The sequence below is a fragment of the Purpureocillium lilacinum genome (genome assembly GCF_023168085.1).
Source record: "Purpureocillium lilacinum CBS 284.36 DNA, scaffold_3, whole genome shotgun sequence".
NCBI lineage: Eukaryota > Fungi > Ascomycota > Sordariomycetes > Hypocreales > Ophiocordycipitaceae > Purpureocillium > Purpureocillium lilacinum.
In genome coordinates this window covers 2,958,463-2,980,313 of record NW_027072113.1, presented here as the reverse complement: position 1 = coordinate 2,980,313, position 21,851 = coordinate 2,958,463, and the positions used below count along the sequence as shown (strand labels likewise).

Here is a 21,851-nt window from a genome sequence, read left to right as displayed (position 1 = left end):
AAAGCAAGAAGTGTTGCTGGTGCCAGGGGTTCGCGGTATGGTGGGCGCCGGCCGGAATTGAAAGTAGACGCCACCACTGCCGACCCGCGTCCCGGCCGCAGCTTCAACTTGTCATCTCTGCGAAGCGCAACAGCAACGCCCACGCCGTGCGCTGTCCTCTGGGCCAACGAACCCACGCGCCCGACATCATGTCCCTGTCTTCGGAAGACGAGGACGAGTACCTCTCCGACAACCTGTCGTCGGGCTCGTCAGACGACGACGAATCGCCCCCGCGGCCGCCGTCACAAAACTACTTTGCGCCGCCCTTCTACGGCCGACCGCCGACGCCGCTGCCACCCTCTCCGTCACTGACGTCGCTGTTGCGGCCGTCGCGACCGACAACACCCGATGCCTCAGACGACGACAACATGGCGCCGCTGCCGCGGGCGGCGCCCAAGGTGCCGACGTACGAATACTACGGCTTCGTGCTGTACCTGTTCAGCAGCCTGACGTTCCTGCTGTGGCTGCTGTGGAGCTACCTGCCGGCGCCGTTCCTGCTGGCGCTGGGCATCGAGTACTACCCGGACCGGTGGTGGGCGCTGGCGACGCCGGCCTTCCTCGTCATGACGCTCGTGTACATCTACGTGGCGCTGGCGTCGTACAACACGGAGATCATGACGGTGCCCATGGCGAGCGTCGAGACCATCGTCGACGGCGCGGGCAAGCTGGCCGTCATCGACTCCAAGGGCCGGCTGCGCGGGAGCGGCAGCGGCAGGCGGGAGCGCAAGTGCGACGGCAACGGGCGCCTGCGCTGGAGGGAGATTTGGAACGAGGGGACCGACGCGGTGCTGGACATCCCGCTGGCGGGCGTGTGCGAGGTGCTCTACGGCGAGGGGAGGGAGGACGGGGGCCATGGCGGCGCGTCCGACGACGGGACGTGAACTTGGAGAAGCGACTTGCAGCGATTTTGAGGAGAGAGAATATGCGCTCTCGGCCCTCTATACTAGTATGATCATTACAGGACGGGCGTTGGCGTCATGTTTGGGCATGGCGGTTTTATGGTGGTTGTCGACAATCAGCGGAACATGGTACCACTAGAAGCTCTGCTTCCATTTTCAATGAAAACCCCAATCATCATGCTCTCTGCCAAGGATGTGACCTCAATTGAAAGCTCTTCCCACGAATCACTTCCATTCAGCAGAGACGCCCGCAGACGAGGCTGTCGGCCTGTCACCAGGTCCGCTGCCGCCGCCGCCCCACCCCCCACTATAGCCTTGCAAGGGGACGCCACAAAATTTCTACTTAACCTCTGGACTTTGGACCCTGTAGCGACGGCCCAAGAATTTGCAACCTCAACGACGGCGCCAGCTTTTGTTTTCGCACAACGACGCCTTTCCCGCGCCAAGTGTCCCCCGCAACCATGGACATCTTCAAGATCCTGTCCCGCGGGACCGTCAAGACGTCCAAGGGCGCGCAGCTCGGCGCCAATGCCGGCGTGAAGCTCCCCTCGGCCGGCACGCGGACGAACCCGCAGCTCTTCCACGACGACGTCCGCGGCCAGAAGCGCAAGCGCAACGGGGACGAGCCCGAGAAGGAATCTTCGTCCGAGGACTTGCCCGTGGTGGACTTTTTCGCGCCCAAGACCGAGCCCGCTGCGAAGAAGCAGCCCGAGGCGCACAAGGCGGAGCGCGCGCTGAGTCCCCGACGCGCGCCCACGAAGAAGCTGAGCGAGGACGAGTGCCGCCAGCTGCTGCGATCGCATCGCCTCAAGATTACGCTCATGTCCAAGGTTGAGGAGCAGAAAAGGGTCACGAAATCCAAAAAGAAGAAGAAGCAGGCGGTCGTCGAGGCCAACAAGGAGGAAAAGAGGCAGCTGTTCCCTCAGCCCCTCGAGTCGTTTGGCGACTTGCGGACCAACTATGGCATCTCCCGCAGGGTCGCCGAGAACCTCGTCACGCAGGGCTACCGCGTCCCCACGGAGGTTCAGCTAGGCAGCCTGCCCCTGCTGCTCCACCCGGAGCTCGCGCTCGACGACAAGGAGGGCCTCGAGGAGGGCATCGACTTTCTCGCCGTCGCGCCGACCGGCAGCGGCAAGACAATCAGCTTCCTAATACCGGCCATCAACAACATAATGCGCAGAAGAGCCGAGGCGAATCTGCATGGGATCCACGAGCTCGAGGCCGTTGTAGTGGCCCCCACCAGGGAGTTGGCATATCAGATTGCCAACGAGGGCAACAAGCTGGTGCAGGGCACGGGCCTCAAGATTGTCGGCATGAAGAAGGGCATGACGCTCGCTGCCGAGCAGCAGGTGCTTGCCGAGGACAGCTCCGAGGATGAACAGGAAGAGGACGACGAAGAGGATGAATCGGCGGACGACGAGAAGAAGAAGCAGTCTCGCAAGCTAGGATCTGTGACCAAGGCGGATATCCTGGTCACGACACCGCTCTTGCTACTCAACTTTCTCACCTCGGGGCCCAGTGGCACGACCAAGGTCCTGCCGACTGTTCGCGACTTGATTCTTGACGAGGCGGACGTTCTCCTCGACCCCTTGTTCCGGGAACAGACGCTGGGGCTGTGGACGGCGTGCACAAACACAAAGCTTCGGCTGTCTTGCTGGTCGGCTACCATGGGCTCCAACATCGAGACGCTGGTCACGGACAAGGTCAAGGCCAGAGCAGAGTCTCTGGGAATAAGCCAGAAGCCACTGGTGCGGTTGGTCGTGGGCCTCAAGGACACGGCGGTGCCCAACGTGGTGCACAAGCTCACGTACACGGCCAGCGAACAGGGCAAGCTGCTGGCACTGCGGCAGCTGCTGCACCCGACGGCAGCTGATGACTCCGGGCCGCCGCTGCGGCCGCCCTTCCTCGTCTTCACGCAGACCATCGACCGCGCCACGGCTCTGCACGAGGAGCTCAAGTACGACATCCCCCTCGAGGCAGGCGGGTCGTCGCGGATCGCGGCGCTGCACAGCGGGCTGCCCGACTCGGCGCGCGCGGCCATCATGCGCAAGTTCCGCGCGGGCGAGATCTGGGTCCTCATCACGACCGACGTGCTCGCGCGCGGCGTCGACTTTGCGGGCGTCAACGGCGTCGTCAACTACGACGTGCCCGGCTCCAGCGCCGCGTACGTGCACCGCGCGGGGCGGACAGGGCGCGCCGGCCGCGAGGGCGGCGTGGCCGTCACCTTCTACACCAAGGAGGACATTCCCTTTGTCAAGACGGTGGCCAACGTGATCGCGGCGAGCGAGCGCCAGGCGGGCAAGACGGGGGACCAGGCGGGCGTGCAGAAGTGGCTGCTCGACGCGCTGCCCAACGTGACCAAGGCGGACAGGAAGAAGCTCAGGGAGCGGGGCGTGGAGGCGCGGCGCAGCGCCGCCGGCAACAAGGCCAAGATCACGTCGACGAGCGGATACGAGAGGCGCAAGCAGCACAACAGGCAGGGGGCCATCGAGGGCAGCAAGAGGCGCAAGATGACGGAGCGGGAGAGGGGCGACGATGATGGCGATGGGGGCGAGTGGGCTGGCCTGGGGGAGTAGATTATTGCCAGGATGTCTTTGACCCTTGACCATCACCGGCAGCTGCTGGGACTCGACTCGGGGAGCCCCGGACATGCCCGCCCCATGACCGAGGCGCGTTATCAAGTACTTGTAATACCCCAGCATTCATGCAAAGAGCCTCCTCATCAGGAATCATAGACACACACGCTTGCAAGATTACAACGGCGACGCAGGAGCCGAAATCACACAAGGCCACGAGAAATAATCGTCATCATCATATGATACGAGTTGCAAGGCATGCCGTCCAGCTAATCTCAATAACAGAGTAGTGAGTGCTATTTGTAGAGCCAACTTTTGCTAGTTGTAGAGCCCATGGGAGCAAGAGCAGCGGCAGCAACGAAAGCAACGAGAGCAACAGGCAGAGCGCCGCTGCCGTCCCATGCCTGCGCCAGTGGGCAGTAGAAATCACCTGGGCAGCATGGGAGTAGGATCCGGCCGAGAGAACAAAAAAAAAAAATTGTAGGAGGGCTCTACACTAGCAAAAGTTGGCTCTACAAATAGCACTCCTCATCCCAATATATCATGTGCATGAGCTTGTGGAATAAAGAAACTATGCAAGCCACGACCGTCACGTATAAAACTAACGCAGCATCTCCCCGAGTCAGGACGGAGGATGAACGCCTGAGCATCACCGCGGCCGCACCGCACCGCCTGGCGCTCTCGAAATTGAGCCCAAAGCTCGCTCGCCCTCCTCCTGTCACGCAACCGCCGGCCTCTGCCCATGACGGCCCCCATCACCGCAAGCAAGCAAGCCAGCCCGCCGTGATGCAGTCAGTCCCAGCCCCCCTTCCATATCGAGCACCGCATAACCTACCTACCTACCACCGTAACTCTATATCACTGCAAGCCTCCGCCGCTCCTTTCGTGCCCGCTGAACATGAAACACACGGCCGTTGGGCAGGTATGACAGGCGCGTCGTCTGCTGCCCGTCCACCGGCGCCGAGCCGAGAGCATGTGGCCGTCGCATCGCCGGGGTGGCAGCAGCGCGCCGAGCCCAGAGCCCCGTCCCGTCCGGTATGAGTGGCAGAAAGGGGGCCAGAGCAGGGCAGAGCCTCGGCGCGCCGGTGGAGGGAAGCAGGCGAGCAAGCAAGCAAGCGGGCGGGCGGACACCACGCCGCAGGTATATGCTTTTTCCACCAGCCCAGCCCTGCCGAGTAATTGACTAGGTATGCCTGCCTGCGTACCTGCGTAGTACCTGCATGCTTCCTTATCCCAAGTCCTAATACCGAGAGCCCGGGGGGGGTCGTCCTCGCGCCCAGTGACAGCCGCAGCCGCCCGTCCGTCTCGTCTCTACGAGGTTATCCGCACGCTGCACGACAGCCGGCCGCCCTGATCCTGTCCGCGTTTCAACAGCAAACCTTGTTGTTCCCCCGGACCACGTCGTAGATCATCCGAAGCGGCGCAGCAGCTGCTGCCCGTATCTTTGAGATGGAGGAAAAAAAGGAACGGGCGACCTGAGAAAAATGCGCATAAAAGTCCCAAGACCCTTATATAAAGGGGCCCCACGGTGGCTGTCTGGGCATTGCTACCGCTGCCCTTTTCGGTCGTCTCTCTTCCTTTATTCCTCCTGCTCCTCCACCTCCGCCCCCTTCAGCCAAGCCAGGATGAGGAGTCAATGCAAGGCCGCCTTCAGGCACAGGGTTTCTTGGCTGCGTTCGTTGGAAATGACACCGTCCGGTGAGCATGCGGCTTTGCTCTTTGGTGTTTGCCCGCTCCTCACAGTAAAGCGGAGGAGGAGGGGGTCAGAGGGAGACCGAAGGCGGCGATTTCCCCGGTGCTTGTGACGCAAGTTATCATTTCTCGTCGTTGTTTAAAGGCGCATGGCTACCGCGATGGGCTATCCTTCGATAGCCCGCGTTCCTTGCCGCCAGGGTGTCTCTGTTCTTCCCCGTACGCTCCTTTTGGTTGCAGAGCAACTCTCCTACCCAACGAACAAGCAAACACACACATTGGTCATCGGTCCACGATACACACACATATACATGAACCATTTACGATAGTAGTTACTCGCTTACGCCACACTCCTTTTTGTTTTGCGAAAGAAAGACAGAAACAACAACAGAAAATCATGAAGTCGGCCGCACCCATCGCGGCGGTGCTCGCCTCGGCGGCGTCCACGGGCTGGGCCCTGGTGCTGCCCGCCGCCGACGCAAACCGCGGCTGCTCAAACGTGTCCCACGACGTGCTCGGCAACTCGTTCTGCAGAGAGGTCGAGCAGATCACGTACACGGGCCTGGCCCACAAGGGCAGCTACCAGGCCGTCACGTCCATGGGCCCCTCTGCGGATCAGTGCGGAAGGCAGAGCAAAGAATACAATTCGTCGCTCGGGGTGTTTGAGGAGGAGGTATGTGTTATGTCTGCGAGATTGTGTGAGAGAAAGATTGGAAGCCAGAAACTGCCCCCGAGCTATCTGGGCCCTTTCCTTGTACTGACGATATATGGCAACAGCTCTCGATCCACATCCGCGGCCCCTTCAAGCTCAACCAGATGGCCGTGTACAACTTCGGCTGCGTCAACGAGACATGGCACCGCGTCTCCTACTACAACGCCTCCACGCAGGAGGCCGACAACCTCGTCTTCCTGGGCAACTACGGCGGCCAGGGCTCTGGCGAGTTTGATTTGTACGTTTCCCAGCCCGAGAGATGAACAAGCGTTCTCCCGGATCCTTCGTTCGTCAGAAAAGTCCTCCCATGATATACGAGTACATGCAGGTGGTCGGATTGGCTGACCGCACTATTGTCTTTGACGCGCACAGCGTATGGGGCAACTCCCTCTCGTACATCAACGCCGACGCCACGGCGGGCTCCGAGACGCCCGAGATCCTCGCCGACGTTGAGATCCCGTCGAACAAGGAATTCGCCGTCTTTAGCGGCCAGAAGTACAACGGGGCCTGCGGCTTCTCTCGCGTCGAGGACGTCGCGTACCGTGAGTTGACACCTTCTCCTCCCTCCCTTTAATGTTCTTGCAGTTTGAAGATATCATCATGCTCCCTTCAGACTTGGTATATATATGATATATGTGTGTGTTTCGGCAAAGGGCTGACAGAAACTGCCTTGGGGATAAACAGACGGCTTCGGAGGCGGCAACAAGGCCTTCCTCTTCGACTTCCAGATGCCCCTCGACAACACCACGGGCTTCAACGCCGACATGCCCGCCCTCTGGGCCCTCAACGCCAACATCCCCCGCACCGCGCAGTACAACAAGTGCAGCTGCTGGCCCACCTGCGGCGAGTTCGACATCTACGAGGTCCTGGCCTCGGGCGACAGCAGGTGCAAGAGCACCTTCCACGCCGCCCGCCGCGGCGGCACCTCCGACTATTTCGCCCGCCCCTCCGGCCACGCCATCAAGATCGCCGTCGTCTTCAGCGCAAAAGCCGAGGCCGTCTCCGTCCGCGTCCTCGACTACGACACCGTCTTTGGGCACCACTTCACCGACGCGACCGTCGATGGCTGGCTCGAGGGCCCCGTGGACCGCACGGCCGTCAGCACGTTCCGCGTTACCGAATGAGCGGCCGCCATCGTCGAGTCGTCTCCTTTGTCTTCCTAGAAGTTTAGTTGCAGTCAACTGCGCCCAGATTGTCAACACAGCTTGCAGACCAGGTATCTTTGTATATTGATTCGCTTCAGTTTGTACATATGCTGCTAGCCTTGGATCGCTGCATAGTCGCCTCCCTTGTATACACAAAACCGCCAAATAGTCTTACAACCACGCACGTATTCGTACACATCACTTCGACGGCATCTCCTTGTCGTCAGCCGATAGTCCCACCACATTCCTCAGTGTCCCAAAGCTCAGGCAGTCGCTGATGCGGTTGGCCCCGGAGAAGAGCATCACGAGGCGCTCCACGCCGCAGCCCCAACCTCCCGTCGGGGGCAACGCGTAGTCCAGCGCCTTGACGTAGCTCTGATCAAGCGGGGACGTTTCCCACTCGTCTTTTTCGGCTTCCTCCGCAAGCGGCGGCGCTGGCGCCTCCTCTGCTGCCGCCTCCTCGAACCCAACTTCTCCGTTGGGCTTATTCACGAGGTTGCGATGGGCATTGAGCTTGCGCTTCTGCTCCTCGGGGTCGTTCTCTTCTTCGTACATGTTGGCCAGCTCTCTGCCGCCGACGAAGAGCTCCGCGCGTGCCGACACGAGCTGGTACGTGTTGGGGCACAGGAACCCCTTGGCTAGGGGCGACATGCACACCGGGTGGTTGGTGATGAAGACGGGCTCGTTGAAGGACATGGGCTCGATGTAGATGGCCGCCAAGCGATCCAATAGCTTAGGCAGCGAGTTGGGCACTTCGCCTGGGATCTTGATGCCGGCAAGCTTCAGAACTGCAAGAAGCTCGGGCAGGGCACCCTCGGCAGTGAGCTTTGGAAAGCGGATCCCGATCGCCTCCTCCAGCGCGGGGATGAACTCGACTTGCTTGAACGGCCGCACGAACCGGCTCAGATCGATGGGCGGCAGAGACGTGAGCTGCGTGGATATCAGCTCCTGGCAGTGCTTGGCCAAGCTGTACATGAGCTCCTCGGTCTCGTTGATAAGATCAGCGAGGTTGGTATAGGCGCTGTAGAACTCGCACATGGTGAACTCGGGGTTGTGCGTTGCGTCCACGCCCTCGTTTCGAAAAGCCGGGCCAATCTCAAAGACCTTGTCCACGCCTCCGACCACGAGGCGCTTCAGCCACAGCTCTGGAGCGATGCGGAGCGCCAAGTCTTTGTTTCGGAACTCGGTGGCCCTGGTGACGAAAGGCCGGGCAACGGCTCCTCCCGCGTTCTCGGCCAGGATGGGCGTCTGGAACTCGAGGAATCGCTTCGAGTGGAAGTGGTCGCGCATGTGCTTGGTGATTTCCGCACGAAGCCTCAGCACATCCACCACTTCTCTGTTCACGAGCATGTCGACGTGACGCTCCTGCATCCTCGTCTTCGCGTCGGTGAGCTTCTCAGGAATTTGCTCCATGGACGGCGACAGGAGCTCGGGAAGCTGCCGCGCCTCGAGCGTCGGCTCTCCACTATTTGTGCGAGTGGCGATGCCAGTGACCGCTGCGAAGCGTCAGCCGAAGCCCCGAAGTCAGAGGGAGCACGGGTAGCCTACAGATATGGTCGCCAACTTGTATTAAGTTCTTGAACAGGGCGAATTTATGGATTCTTCTATGCTTCTCTGACACACACTTGTTCTTGTTGACCATGACTTGCACTTTTTGGAACTCGTTTACGATGTCGAGGAAGATGAGCGACTTGCCCACCACTCGCTTGGACCGGACGCGGCCGGTGAGGGTGACGTTCTCGTCGGAAAGGCCCTCGTGGAAGTCTTCCAAGAACTCTGGAACGCTCTTTCGAGCGGGGAGAGATTCTAGTCGAGGATATGGATCTGGATAGAGCGGGTCCTCTTTCTCCTGGTCCTCCCGCAGCTCCCGCTGGCGGTGCTGCTTGAACGGTGAGGCACTTTCGCGCGACTCCTGTTCAGAGGCAAGCCCCGACAGATTCGGTCGGCCATCGGGCTTTGTGGACAGGGTTCGCGACGCTACTATCGACACCGCGCCGCGATGGAGCTGCATCGGCGCAGTGCTCCACGGCGCAGGCAGGCCGATTCGAACAGCCGCGCTGCATTGGGCTTTGGCGGACTGGCGAGCCAGCCAAAGGCACTTGGTAGACTTCATTGCAACTGAGCGATCCATGTTAGCCGGAATCCAAGCTGAGGAACGTCAAGCAAAATTTGAGCAAAGCTTTGAAGATCAGGCAAAGGCAGGTTATAATCACACGCAGCAAGCTGCGTCAATCGCAGCGGTTCTGAAGCGAAAATGCGAGTTCATCATACTATAAAGCAAGAGAAACGACAGGATCAAAGGAAAAAAACTTACAATCATATCGACTGCACCGAGCGTGCGTTCCACGCGCAATGGGAGCTCGTGAAAGCGCGCGTGTGCGTGGTTGAAGATGGGAGAAATTTCCGTGGCCGGGCTGGTCCACGACTTTTTCCTCAATGGAGACGGCAGGGCTGGTACGTACCTACCCCTCGGGCCAAGGAACATCCATTGAAGCGCCGCCGAGCTGGGCCCAGCCTCGCCGGCCGCTCAGCACCGTTGGGCCACTGGACCACCGCAGCTGTTACAGCGCCTCGACTGCACGCGCCGCCCTGCGAATCACCGACCACCAGGCTGAATTTTGATCCTGCAAACGCGTGCATCGCATCGCAACGCACCGGCATCGCCCATCGCCCACAGCCATCCGTCGCCCTGCCTTGGAATTGGCCGCGCACAGCGACGGCAATTGAAGCACAGCCATGGCCCAGCAGCCCCTGTCCACGTCGGTGCAGCCCACCGACATCTACGGCGGAGGTCCGTCGCCTCTCCCTCGCGCTTGGCGATGGCCAAAACATGCTGACAGCAGACTGCAGATGAGGTCTCCGCCCTCGTCCTCGACCCCGGATACTGCAACACGCGCGCGGGCTACGCCGGCGAGGATGTGCCCAAGTCGATCCTGCCGTCCTTCTACGGCCACGTCACGAGCGAGCCGCAGCGCGACCTCTTCGGCGACGAGTGCCTCATCCCCCGCGCCGACTTCGAGGTCCGCAACTACATGAACAGGGACAGCGTCGTCGAGGACTGGGACACGGCCGGCAAGATCTGGGAACACATGCTCATTAAGCGCCTGCAGCCCGAGCGCGCCACGCCACCCGCCAAAAACGGCCTCAACGACGACGCCAAGGAGCAGGATGGCGAGGGCGACGTCGCCATGGAGGAGGCCGCCGACACACAGGAGAAGCCGCTCGAGGAGAACCCGTTGCTCATGACCGAGGCGCCCTGGAACACGCCAAAGTCGAGAGAAAAGGCCATCGAGATCATCATGGAGAACTGGGGTTGCCCGGCCTTTTGGCTGAGTCGCACGCCCGTTCTGGCTGCCTTTGCCGCCGGCAAGGCCACCGCCTTGGTCATTGACGTCGGCGGCGCCAACACCTCCGTCACGGCCATTCACGATGGTATGGTACTCAAGCGGTCCATCCAGCGCTCGCCTGCCGGTGGTCTGTGGCTGTCGTCGCAGATTCGCAGCCTGTGGGAGACGTCAGAGCCCAAGGTCAACCTCATCCCCACATACATGGTCGAGAACAAGACGCCGGTGGACGCTCTCGCCCCGGCCCAGGCGCGGCTGCGAAAGTTCCCCTTTGAGATCAGCGACTCGTATCGCGCGTACGAGGAGGAGCGCGTCTTGACCGAGTTCAAGGAGTCCGTGGTGGAGGTGTGGCGCGGCCCCGGCCGCTACAGCGCCCCCGGAAACGAGGACTATGTCAAGACGCAGCCAGGCCGTGTCTTTGAGATGCCCGACGGCTACAACCAGATGTGGCGCGAGCAGCGGTTCAAGGCCACCGAGGGCATGTGGGACGAGAACGCCGGCTACCCCATCCCCGAGTCGGAGCGCCTCACCAAGGCTCAGACGATTCCCGAGCTCATCCGCGCGGCCCTCAACGCCGTTGACGTCGACCTCCGCGGCAACCTTCTCGCCAACGTGGTCGTCACCGGCAGCACCAGCCTGATCAATGGCTTCAACGACCGCCTCAACAACGAGCTCATGGCCATGTACCCCGGTCTGAAGGTCAAGATTCACGCCGCGGGCTTGACGAGCGAGAGGCGGTTCGGCGCCTGGATCGGCGGTTCCATCCTTGCCAGCCTGGGTACCTTCCACCAGATGTGGATATCGCGGAAGGAGTACGAGGAGAACGGCCCTGGCGTGGTCGAGAAGCGGTGCAAGTAGACTGCGGTCCCAAAGGGGGACGGCGTAGGCTGGTTTGGCGTACGGAGTCGGGAGACAATGCAATCTTATTCACGACGGACAGGACGCTACAAAAGACAGAATTTGACGTAAAGGCTGTATCGCACGAGTGACTGGCTCAATTGCAAAATGTGTCGGTGCAAGGCTCGCTCCAAAGAATGTTTCAATCCAACGAAATGCCCAAACGTACTCCGTAGATTGTCAACTCACGCAGAAACTTGTTCAGTCGTTGCCGTGTCTGTGCCCGCCTCGGCCTCGCGCTCAGCTCTCCTCTTCTTGACCCACGAGCCAAGTTCGTTCCAGATCGCCTGCTTTTCCGCGGGGGACAGCGACGCGGCGAGCCCGCTCGTGCTGGTCGCCACAAACACCTTTGCGCCGGACCACTCCCCGTCGATGACGCCCATGTTCTCGCTCTCGTCCTGCCACCCGTATTTAAACGCCCCGCCTACCTTGCTGCCACCGTGCCTGACGCGCCAAATGCTCTCCCAGATGCTCTTGCCGACGATGCACATGCACTCGGGCCGCCACTTGCGAGCCTTGTCCTCAAGGGCGGCGACGCCGTCGTCCATCTCCTGCTTGCTCAGCTCGGAGCCGTTGCGGCTGGGGCGGGCGACGATGTTTGTGTTGCCGAGGGCGTAGAGAGCGGGCATCTGGCGGTCCTCATCAGCGCGGCAGGGCCGCGGGGTGATGCCGCTGGAGAAGAGCAGCTTCCAGAAAAGGTTCGAGGGGTGGGCGTAGGCGTGCCCCGTGCGGGCCGTCTGGACGCCCGGGTTGAGCCCGACGAAGAGCACGATGAGGTTGGGCAGGATGGCGTCGGGGAGGTGCGGGAGGTGGGCGTAGGTCGAGGGCGGCGCGTAGCCGGTGCTCGCGCGCTTGCGCTTGCTGCCACTGCCCCCGGTGGTGCTCTGGCTCGGGCTCCGGGAGTCAGTGGACGGCGACTCCGATGACGTCGGCAGTGCCTCTCGTGATGAGGGGCTGCTGCGAGACCTCTTGCGGGAGCTTGTCGAGCTCGCGCGATGAGACGGTGAACGGCCAGGCGAAGGAGAGGGTGCGGCGGAGGTCGATGCGCTGTGTCGTGGACTCCGCCGCAGGAGCCGCGTCTCAGGGCCACTGTACTTGAAGCTGTCGAGCTGAAGGCGGCCCTTGAAGGACGCAGGCGCGGGTGAGCCCAACGAGTCCTGCTCTGGCATGGCGTCGAGAAGACGGTGATGACCGTTGCGAAAGTCTGAGTGGCAATTCCGTGGATTCGCGACAGCCGAAGTGATGGAATCTTTGACGGCCCCGTCGCAATCTCAAAAGGCGACTGAAGAGAAGAGGACAAGGCAAAGAAAGGGGGATGCTGCAAGGGGCCGAGGACAGATTTCATTCACACATTCGAGTCGCTTCCATGGTGAGGCTCTACGCGATGGCTGCCAGGCAGGGGAGTCATGTCGTTGACGACAGGGACGGGATTGGCTGGAGGGGGTTCAGCAGCAGGGAGCTCTTGCTGCGGCTGCCTCGTGGCGGTCGGGAGCTTCCTCCATTGGAAGGTACAACCCAGGCGTCTGTGGCCTAGCCTTCCTGGTGCCTATTCGAAGCACAATGGCAAGCGCCGCTGCCCTCTTAATTCGCAGTTGACGAGCATCACGACGAAGCGACGTCCGTCACAGTTTGTCAGCTCCCCATCAGCAGCGTTTCTGCACATCTGCACATCATCCGGGGGCCACCGACCGACAAAGCCCCAGGGACCGAGAAAACGGGGTGCATTGCTATTTTGAGCGCGCGGCCCCGGCACAATTTTTCGCTCTCGGAGCTTGCTGCTGCTGCGCCCCAGGATGGACGAGCAAGGCCCGCCGCCCGCCGCCGCTGCCTCCCGCCCCATTATTCGCACAGCCGCGCCAACACGCCTCGTCCAACAATCATGGCTGATTTGATGGCCCATCCCATGTTCCTCGTCGCTCCTCGTCGCTGGGGGACCCGCCCGTTGCCCCTGGACAGGGACGCGCAAAGGTTGAGGCTCCACAGCCCTGGGGCCGATCTGCCCGCACCGGCAGCGAGAGAGCCTGTGCTTTGGGACTGGCGACGTCAACACCTGCTGGCGGATACGAGCCGCGGTGGGAGGACAGGAGGCAGATCACAGAGCCTACGTCGTGGCTAGACGATGGGTGTACGAGTACAACTGGATGGTGTCTTGAAAGCTCCGGCACGGGATGGGATGCACGCCCACATCGACGCAAGACATTTTTCTTGCTTCCTCTCGACGTGGCCGCGTTTTGCAACGGCTCTGTGTCACTCGGACGCACGCTGATGAGGTGCATCAACGTTTTCGCCCTTCCCGAGCCGTCCCGCCGTTTGCCGGCCGCCGCAGCGCATCGTCGAACAAGAGCGAGCGAATCTGCTGGCACCGCCTGGCACTGACAGGAAAACCCCGGCGGGGTGGCTTTGTCTCAGCTCAGACGGCGCTAGGGAGACGGAGAGCCTGCAGTTGATGAGCGAGCGGCTGTGTTGGCTCAGCATATCATCATCATCACCAGTGCTGATGCTGCCGCTGCCAGGCCGAACAACAGATGACAGGCTACCTACAGGGCCCCTCCCCCCTGAGTGATGAGCCGCGACACCACCACCCGAGACCCCCCCTTGTACCTCCATGCGCCAGAGCACTGTACCTGGTACCGGCCTAAGCTCGACGCCGGCTCCTGAGCTGGGATGGATGCTGGGCTGCTGCCCCTCCATCCACCACCACCTGCGCCGAGCGAGCGAGCGTGTGGCTGCTGGTCCGACCCTGAAAACGAGCTTGGCGCGGGAAGGGGGAGCCCTGGGGCGGGGGGCCCAGAAGAAACGACGTCAGCTCGCCTCCGCCGGGTACGAGCAGCCCGCAGCCCGTCCGGGGGCCTGCAGTGCCGCTGCACCGCCAACGGCTGCTGAATGAATGAGCTGCCCGCTTGTTGACTCGTGCCTGGCCGGGCTGAATCACTACTTATATCTCCTCCCACCGCCATCGCTCCCCGACTTCTCTTGTTCTGCTCTGCTCTGCTCTCCTCTCCCATCCCCCTCACCCCATCTGCTTCCTCGCTCGAGATACCCAGCCGTCTTTTTGCCGTTGCCCTCGACTCAATTGGGTTTTACTTCTCTCTCCTACCGCCTTTCCCCGCCAACGTCCCTCGCTCCAGCTGCCCCGCCTCGTCGTCCTCCTCTTCAGCTCAGCTCAGCTCAGCTCGACCCCTCCGGCGCGCATTCACAATGGACAAGGTCAAGGAGATCCTCAACATCGGCTCCAAAGGCGCGGCCGCCGGCCCTGCCGAGCCATCCCCTGAAGCCCTTTCCGAGCTCAAGGGCAAGTACACCGACGCCGGCCAGGGCCACGTCTTCAACTTCTACGACGGCCTGGCCGCCAGCGAAAGGGGTGCCTTGTTCCAGCAGCTCTCCAAGTTCGACCCCGCCAACATTAACGACATCTCCCAGCGCGCCACGGCCCCGGCAAAGGCCAGCGACACCCCCGACAAGCTCGAGCCCCTGCCCGACCAGGCCCTCGCCAGCATCCTCGACTCCAAGCCCGACGACATCAACACGTGGTATGAGTCGGGTATCGACCTGATCGGCCAGAACAAGGTCGCCGTCGTCCTCATGGCCGGTGGCCAGGGCACTCGCCTCGGCAGCTCAGACCCCAAGGGCTGCTTCGACATCGACCTGCCCTCCCACAAGCCCCTCTTCCAGATCCAGGCAGAGCGCATCCGCAAGATCCAGGAGCTCGCCAGTAAGAAGGCCGGTGGCGCCTCGGTCGTCGTGCCCTGGTACGTCATGACCAGCGGCCCGACCCGCGAGCCCACGCAAAAGTTCTTCGAGTCCAAGAACTACTTTGGCCTGGATCCCGCCAACATCAAGATCTTTGAGCAGGGCGTCCTGCCTTGCATCTCCAACGACGGCAAGATCCTGCTCGAGAGCAAGGGCAAGGTTGCCGTCGCCCCAGATGGCAACGGCGGCATCTACCAGGCCCTGGTCCTCTCCGGCGTGCTTGACGACATGCGCAAGCGCGGCATCCAGCACATTCACGCCTACTGCGTCGACAACTGCCTGGTCAAGGTCGCTGACCCCGTCTTCATCGGCTTCGCCGCTGCCCTGGACGTCGACATTGCCACCAAGGTCGTCCGCAAGCGCAACGCCACCGAGTCGGTCGGTCTGATTCTGTGCAAGAACGGCAAGCCGGACGTCGTCGAGTACTCCGAGATCGACAAGGAGACTGCCGAGGCCCAGGACCCCAAGCAAGCCGGCGTCCTCAAGTTCCGCGCCGCCAACATTGTCAACCACTACTACTCGTTCCGATTCCTCGAGTCCATCCCCCAGTGGGCCCATAAGTTGCCTCACCACGTGGCCCGCAAGAAGATCCCCTACGCCGACGTCGAGACGGGCGAGACGGTCAAGCCCGAGTCGCCCAACGGCATTAAGCTTGAGCAGTTCGTGTTTGACGTCTTCAACATGCTGCCCCTCAACAAGTTTGCATGCATGGAGGTCCGTCGCGAGGACGAGTTCTCTCCTCTCAAGAACGCCCGGGGCAAGGGTGAGGACGACCCCGACACCAGCAAGCGCGATGTCATGGCCCAGGGCAAGCGCTGGCTGGAGGCAGCCGGCGCCACCGTCGTCGCCGAGGGCGGTGTTGAGGTTTCTCCCCTCATCAGCTACGTATGTTCTCACCTCCTTCAATTGCATTTTTGTTGCGCCTAGCTAACAATATTTCCACAGGGCGGCGAAGGCCTCGAGAAACTCAAGGGCACCACGGTGACGGCCCCGGCTGTCCTGGAGTTGGAGTAAAAAACGGCGCTCTTGAGGAGAAAGTTATCCGTACATCTGTTGCGAACTGCTTCGTTGTTGGGCGTTACTGTATGGGTACAGGGACGTAATGGCATGTTTTTGGCGCGCGGGTTAATTGTCGCATGTCGAGCCGGCATTTGGGACGGCTCGCGAGCGTTGTGGGAATTTGGACTGGCCGACAGATATCCATAGATATGTCGGCGGACAGGATTTTATGCGCCGCGTGCGCAAAAGTGCAGGACGATGCAGTGCCTGCCTGGTATTTACAGTAGCTACGCAAATAGCACATGCTATCACTCTTCACGAGTAAGCTTTGATCTTCGCCATGGGCGACTTTTATACTGTATTGGAAGACACGGTTCTGTCTGTCTCTCTATCTCTGCATCCAAAATTGCGTCTATGTCTGTGTACTTTTTGTGTCTGTCTACGAATGCTCTTGGTCGGCGAGGAAGTGCTCAGCCTCGAGGGCAGCCATGCATCCGGTACCTGGCGGGGGGGTCAGCACACGTGTCCACAGCGAACGTTTAACGACAGACTGAAATGGGGGAGGGAGTAAAGAGAAAACTTACCGGCGCTGGTAATGGCCTGGCGATAGCGCTTGTCCTGGACGTCGCCGGCGGCAAAGACACCCTCGATGCTCGTCATGGTGGTGCCGGGCTTGGTCTTGATGTAGCCATCCTCGTCCATGTCGAGCTGGCCCTTGACGAGGGCCGTGGCGGGGTCATGGCCGATGGCGTAGAAGAGGCCGCTCGCCTCGACGACCTCCTCCTCGCCGGTAGCGGAGTTCTTGACGACGAGGTGGCTCATGAGGCCGTCCTCTCCGCCGCGGACCTCGGTGGCGGCCGAGGTGAAGCGGACCTCGGCCTTGGGGTGGTTGAGCAGGCGGTGGGCCATGGTCTTGCTGGCGCGGAGGACGTCGCGGCGGACGAGCACCACCACCTTGGAGGCGTACTTTGTGAGGAAGGTGGCCTCCTCGGCGGCGGAGTCGCCGCCGCCGATGACGTAGAGGGGCTTGTTGCGGAAGATGGGCAGGGCGCCGTCGCACACGGCGCAGGCCGAGATGCCGTTCTGCCAGTACTTGTCCTCGCCGGGGAGGTTGAGGCGGCGCGCCGAGGCGCCCGTCGCGATGACGACGGCGTCGGCCGTGTGCGTCTCCTCGGGGCTGAACTCGGTCGAGTACTTGAAGGGCCGCGCCGAGAGGTCCAGCTTGGTGACGGTGTCGGTGATGATTTCCGTGCCGAAGCGCTCAGACTGGGCGCGCATGTTGTCCTGCGGGAGAAGAGGGACTGTGTCAGCAACTTTGCGTCATGTGCCATATTCTAAGGGTATTCTTTGGACCGGGGAAGGGGGAGGTGAAAAGAGGGAGAGAAGAAGCGTACCATCAGCTCCTGGCCCATGATGCCCTTGGGGAAGCCCGGGTAGTTTTCGACCTCGGTCGTCGTGGTCAGCTGCCCACCGGCGGCGGTACCGTTGGCCATGAAGCCCTCATACATGACGGCTGCATCGGCGCAACTCAGTCAGCCAAATGTCTCTTCCGACTGATCTATCGAGGCGCAGGTACTCACGCTTCAACTCTGCTCTGGCCAGGTACACGGCCGCGGTATGGGCCGCGGGCCCAGACCCGATAACTGCAATTCCATGTCAGCATCACCCCCTCGCGTCTACAACAATGGGGAAACAACAGCGGCAGCAAAATGTCCGAGGGGGGCAACGAGGGGGGAACCCGACGTACTGACGACCTTGCTGTGCATCCTTCTTACTCCGAGCTCGGCAGGCTGCACTCCCGTGGCGGATGTCTTCTGAAACGCTGTCGCGGCCGCCGCAATGGATAGCCCAGCGCTCGACCGTAACGTCCGCCCGAACAAGCGTGAGGCGAACAGTTTGGCGGATTTCCGTCTCGTCGCGGGCAGCGGCGATGTAGGCGAGGGTTCTCGAGGCAGGAAGCTCGGGCTCTCTCGCTTTTTTTCGCTGTCTTGTTCGCTCGTGTCTACGTACGGAAGCGCAGACGGCGTTTATATGCCGAGAGCCGCGTGAGCCGGGGTCTCGTAAGTCGTCGTCGTCGTGGGGGTGGCACGGCCGGTGCTTTTTGCAATTCGCGGTCGTTGTCTAGACGGGGGCGCGCGTTGGTGGTGGGATTTGTAGAAGGGTCGAGGTTTGCGATGTCGCAATGGCGGGGCGGCTTTTTGGCCAGGCAAGAGAGTTCCGGGTCCTAGGGGGGGGGGACGGGAGGCGGAAGTCGGCGGGTCTGCGCCGCGGCTGGAGTGCGGGCGCCGCGGTAGCAGACGAGGGCGGGCTCTTATTGTGTGCCAGTGGTTTTATAGGGGCCGCCCTGGGCGCGCTCTATAGCGGCCGACTACTAATCCACAGCAAGGAGAATGCCCTGGATCGATTTCTAAGCTGCTCCGGGCAGCTCGCTCGTAATGTCCAGTTTGGGCAACGCCGTCGTCGTCCCTGTCACGGAAGGACACCGTCGACAGACCGTGCTCCGCAAATCAAATACAAATACTTGACACTTCAGACGTATTGTCTTTTTTCAGCAGATTGCGCCATCGGATCTGTCACTTGCCGTTGAACACTGCCTACTACCTAAGGTGATTGACGAGGTGGCTCTGGACCAAGCTGACGTCTTGGTGGTGTGGATGGATCCGTGCATGGATGGGTCTCTCGCACGCACGCATTACATCCAGCAGCGACATCAAGGGACCCGCGACAAATGCGGGAACTGCCGTGTATTTTTGTCGGGCGAGGCATCTGCCGGGATAGAGCTGTTTGGCGTACAGCAGTAGTATCTGGCACGACATGTGGCAGTCAGGCAAGACTTGATTTGCATGTCCGAGACCCCGGTCGCCTCCCGCGTCCGGACCGTCGCGCCGACGTACATACGCACTCCCGGCCCATCGGCCTCCGTCGCCTCGTCAAGCACGTCGCCGTGACCTGATGGACACATGCTCCGCCAAGAGTCGACCCGTCAACGGCCCCCCTCCTCGGCACCGACGCTCCCGTCCCGCTTCCCGAACCTCGCCCCGAGCCCGCCAAAGTCCTTCTTGAAGAACTTGCCAAAGTTGCGCAGGTTCTCGTTGATGGTCGCCTTCTCCGAGCCGCTCGGCCCTGCACCGGCCCCCATGCCCATGCCCGTACCCGCCGCGGCGCCCGTCCCAATGTCCCGCGCCGCGCTCAGCAGCTTCTCTCCCAGGGACCCGGCGTCGAAGCGCGCTCCGGACGCCGCGCTCAGCGCCGCCGTCGGGTTCATCACGCCCAGTCCCACACCGCCGACGCCGCCGCTGCTGCTGCCGCTGAGGTGCGGTCCCGTCATCAGCGGCGTCAGCAGCGCCGAGTTCTGCACCAGCTTGTCGTTGGAGCCGCTCTCCTTGTGAATGTTGAAGAGCTCTATCAGGTGCGCCTGGTCCTGCTTCCGCACGCCCTTGAGCTCCAAGATCTTCTTGAAGTTGGTGTCGGACCTGTCGCCGATGTGGATCAGGTACGCCTGCACCAGCCCCTCGGGCGGTGACGATCGCACTTGCAGCGTCTTGAGCAGCGGGTCCATGCGGTTCATCGAGTGCTCGACTCGCCTCACAAAGCCGGACGGCGGAGGCTGCTGGTTTGACGACGGGTTGTGGTGCGACATGAGGGTCCCAAACGACTTGGTGAGGGCGTACTTGTCCACAAGCATCTGCGTAGCCATGTCAGTATCCGCACGTACTTCCGCCGGCACTCACGCTCCCTGCTTACCTGCTGTGCGCCGATTTCCGAGATGGGTCGGCATTGCACAATGTTGGCAATGTACGCCGTCGCCAGGTGCTCCACCAGATTGTCGCAAAACGCCCGCGCATACTGCTGCTTCGTCACCACGCCCAGTATCTCCTCCGTCTTTCCGTTGACGTGCCGCACGAGCTCGCTGACGTACGAGCTCTGGTCGCCCGCGCTGTCCATGGTGCTCCAGTTGGTGTTCTTCATCTCCCGCCAGACGCCGTCGCAGTCCAGCTCCACGAGATGCACCAAGGCCAGCACAGCCGCACTCGCCACGCCGAGGAAGGCGTCGGACTGGGACGAGAGGTCCACCTTGGGCATGAGGTCGTCGTCGATTCTCTTCTTGATGCTCTCCTCGAGCTGATTCGTGTTTACGTGCCAAAAGTCTGCCGTGTTCAGGACGAGCACCGCATCCTGCACCGACGGGCCGTGCGGTCCACCCGCTTGCAACTTGTAGAGGAGCACTTGTTGCGCATACTCGTCCAGGTACTTTGCCAGCGTTCGCGAAAGGTCCAACAGGCGATCGCTCGTAGAAAGCTTCGCACATTGCGACAGCGTAAGCTTGTAAAAGTGGAACAATTCGATGGCGGACGTCATGACGGCTTGGGGTGAGAATTCCTCGTCCGGCGGGATCGACGGTTGGTTCCGGTATTTGGGTATCATGGCCGCCAACTGCCTATCCTGTGACTCAACCCAGAGGCTCAGGTAGGGCTCAAAAGCAACCGATATCAATCCGTTGAAGTTGTGCGCCCTGCCCTCTGTCGAACTCAGCGTGTCGATGCTCGCCCGAGGCTCGTTGGAGAAGCGCTTCTCCAGCGTCTGCTCAAAGTCGAGCGTCTCTTGCAGACAGCTGAGGAGCAAGTTGACGTCCACCTTGTTGCCATCCACGCGGCGCATGCTCCGCTCCAGGATGCCCTTGAAGTCGTCACGCGTGCCGTCGCAAAACGCCGTGGCCAGCAGCTCGCCCATCCGCCAATGGGGCGGGAAGATGGCCGCGTGTTCGTCCTCGTGCGTCTTCATCATGCGCTTGAACCAAGAGTACCGCCGCCCAATGTTGTCGAGGCTCCCCGCCTCGTCGTTGCCGCGGAACACCTGGCGGTACTCCCGCAGCTCCGTGTTGACGTACCAGTTGATAATTCGCGACTTGGCAGAGTCACCGAGGGCATCCATGACGAGGCAGGCCTCGATCAGCGTGCCCTTCTTGGAGGCGACCTCGCCCTTGGCAAATGCCATCTCAAAGTCCTCGCACACCTGCTCCAGGAGCTCGCGCTGCAGCTCCGAGACCTCGCGGCTCAGCGTCGCAATCTGCTCTATGCTCCGGTAGCTGTTGAAGTGCTTCATGAGCTGTATGACGGCCTGCAGGAGGCCGGCGCACTCGCGGTATTGCCTCGTCTTGGCCAGCCCCCTGAGCTGCTCGTAGGCCGTCGTGAGCATCTGCAGCCGCTTGAGCGCCGTCATGCTGAGCGTCAGGTTGCGCTTGGTGCCGTCGAGTCGCTTGATGTCGGCCGTCATCGATGTGATGTTCTGCTCCGTCTCGATGGCGCGCGACCGCACCGTCTCGATCTTGCGGAAGAGCTGCGCGAGCTCCGTCTGCGCCGACTGCATGCGCTCGAGGCTCGAGTCAGGCTGGTAGGCCTGCTTGGCCTCGAGGGTGTCGATGTCGCTCGATAGCTCATGCTGGCGAGCCTTCAGGGTCTGCGAGACCTGGCTGATGGAGGAGACGGTCGAAGGGTGGGAGAATAGCTGGTTGAGGTGCACCATGGGATCGTAGTCGACTGCGTCGCGAAGCTGTCAGTTGGAGTCGGCGCCGGGGGGTGGGGGGTCTTCCTACCTGCGTCGAGCGACGATGCGTGCCCATAGTTGCTGTTCATGCTGTCGGACGAGGCGGCCAGCCAGACCGCCCGTGCAGAGTATTAATGTTGCGAAACAATGCGACGGTCCCTATCCAGGAGCGAGGGCTGCGGGTGGTTGAGCAGATGTGGTAACGTTAATTCTAGGTGGCTGAGCTCCCCCATCCATGGAGGCCAAGCATCAAT

At 61.5% G+C, this 21,851-nt stretch overlaps 9 protein-coding genes across 9 annotated transcripts; 5 read left to right on the top strand and 4 right to left on the bottom strand.

The window, feature by feature from the left end:
- Positions 1-188: 188 nt before the first annotated feature.
- PLICBS_004476 (vacuolar protein sorting-associated protein 8) lies at positions 189-920 on the top strand (the record flags this gene model as incomplete). Its single annotated transcript, XM_018326176.2, has 1 exon — positions 189-920. One exon carries the CDS (start codon positions 189-191, stop codon positions 918-920), a length of 732 nt encoding a protein of 243 aa, XP_018175928.1.
- Positions 921-1,399: 479 nt separating this feature from the next.
- On the top strand, positions 1,400-3,514 carry PLICBS_004475 (RNA-dependent ATPase rok1; the record flags this gene model as incomplete). Its single annotated transcript, XM_018326177.2, has 1 exon — positions 1,400-3,514. The coding sequence occupies one exon, from the start codon at positions 1,400-1,402 to the stop codon at positions 3,512-3,514; it is 2,115 nt and encodes a 704-aa protein (XP_018175929.2).
- A 2,089-nt stretch (positions 3,515-5,603) lies between these two features.
- On the top strand, positions 5,604-7,042 carry PLICBS_004474 (target of Sbf; the record flags this gene model as incomplete). The annotated part of the gene is made up of 4 exons (XM_018326178.2): positions 5,604-5,879; positions 5,984-6,156; positions 6,291-6,460; positions 6,603-7,042. The coding sequence occupies 4 exons, from the start codon at positions 5,604-5,606 to the stop codon at positions 7,040-7,042; spliced, it is 1,059 nt and encodes a 352-aa protein (XP_018175930.2).
- Positions 7,043-7,261: 219 nt separating this feature from the next.
- Positions 7,262-9,176, bottom strand: PLICBS_004473 (uncharacterized protein; the record flags this gene model as incomplete). Its single annotated transcript, XM_018326179.2, has 2 exons — positions 7,262-8,559; positions 8,612-9,176. 2 exons carry the CDS (start codon positions 9,174-9,176, stop codon positions 7,262-7,264), a joined length of 1,863 nt encoding a protein of 620 aa, XP_018175931.2.
- A 623-nt stretch (positions 9,177-9,799) lies between these two features.
- Positions 9,800-11,265, top strand: PLICBS_004472 (NuA4 histone acetyltransferase subunit; the record flags this gene model as incomplete). Its single annotated transcript, XM_018326180.2, has 2 exons — positions 9,800-9,854; positions 9,914-11,265. 2 exons carry the CDS (start codon positions 9,800-9,802, stop codon positions 11,263-11,265), a joined length of 1,407 nt encoding a protein of 468 aa, XP_018175932.1.
- A 224-nt stretch (positions 11,266-11,489) lies between these two features.
- On the bottom strand, positions 11,490-12,473 carry PLICBS_004471 (uncharacterized protein; the record flags this gene model as incomplete). Its single annotated transcript, XM_018326181.2, has 1 exon — positions 11,490-12,473. The coding sequence occupies one exon, from the start codon at positions 12,471-12,473 to the stop codon at positions 11,490-11,492; it is 984 nt and encodes a 327-aa protein (XP_018175933.2).
- Positions 12,474-14,502: 2,029 nt separating this feature from the next.
- PLICBS_004470 (UDP-N-acetylglucosamine pyrophosphorylase) lies at positions 14,503-16,068 on the top strand (the record flags this gene model as incomplete). The annotated part of the gene is made up of 2 exons (XM_018326183.2): positions 14,503-15,939; positions 16,000-16,068. 2 exons carry the CDS (start codon positions 14,503-14,505, stop codon positions 16,066-16,068), a joined length of 1,506 nt encoding a protein of 501 aa, XP_018175935.1.
- Positions 16,069-16,492: 424 nt separating this feature from the next.
- On the bottom strand, positions 16,493-17,561 carry PLICBS_004469 (thioredoxin-disulfide reductase; the record flags this gene model as incomplete). The annotated part of the gene is made up of 3 exons (XM_065600524.1): positions 16,493-16,554; positions 16,638-17,337; positions 17,448-17,561. 3 exons carry the CDS (start codon positions 17,559-17,561, stop codon positions 16,493-16,495), a joined length of 876 nt encoding a protein of 291 aa, XP_065456596.1.
- Positions 17,562-19,036: 1,475 nt separating this feature from the next.
- Positions 19,037-21,686, bottom strand: PLICBS_004468 (vacuolar protein sorting-associated protein 53; the record flags this gene model as incomplete). The annotated part of the gene is made up of 3 exons (XM_018326185.2): positions 19,037-19,738; positions 19,798-21,590; positions 21,647-21,686. The coding sequence occupies 3 exons, from the start codon at positions 21,684-21,686 to the stop codon at positions 19,037-19,039; spliced, it is 2,535 nt and encodes an 844-aa protein (XP_018175937.1).
- Positions 21,687-21,851: the final 165 nt, after the last annotated feature.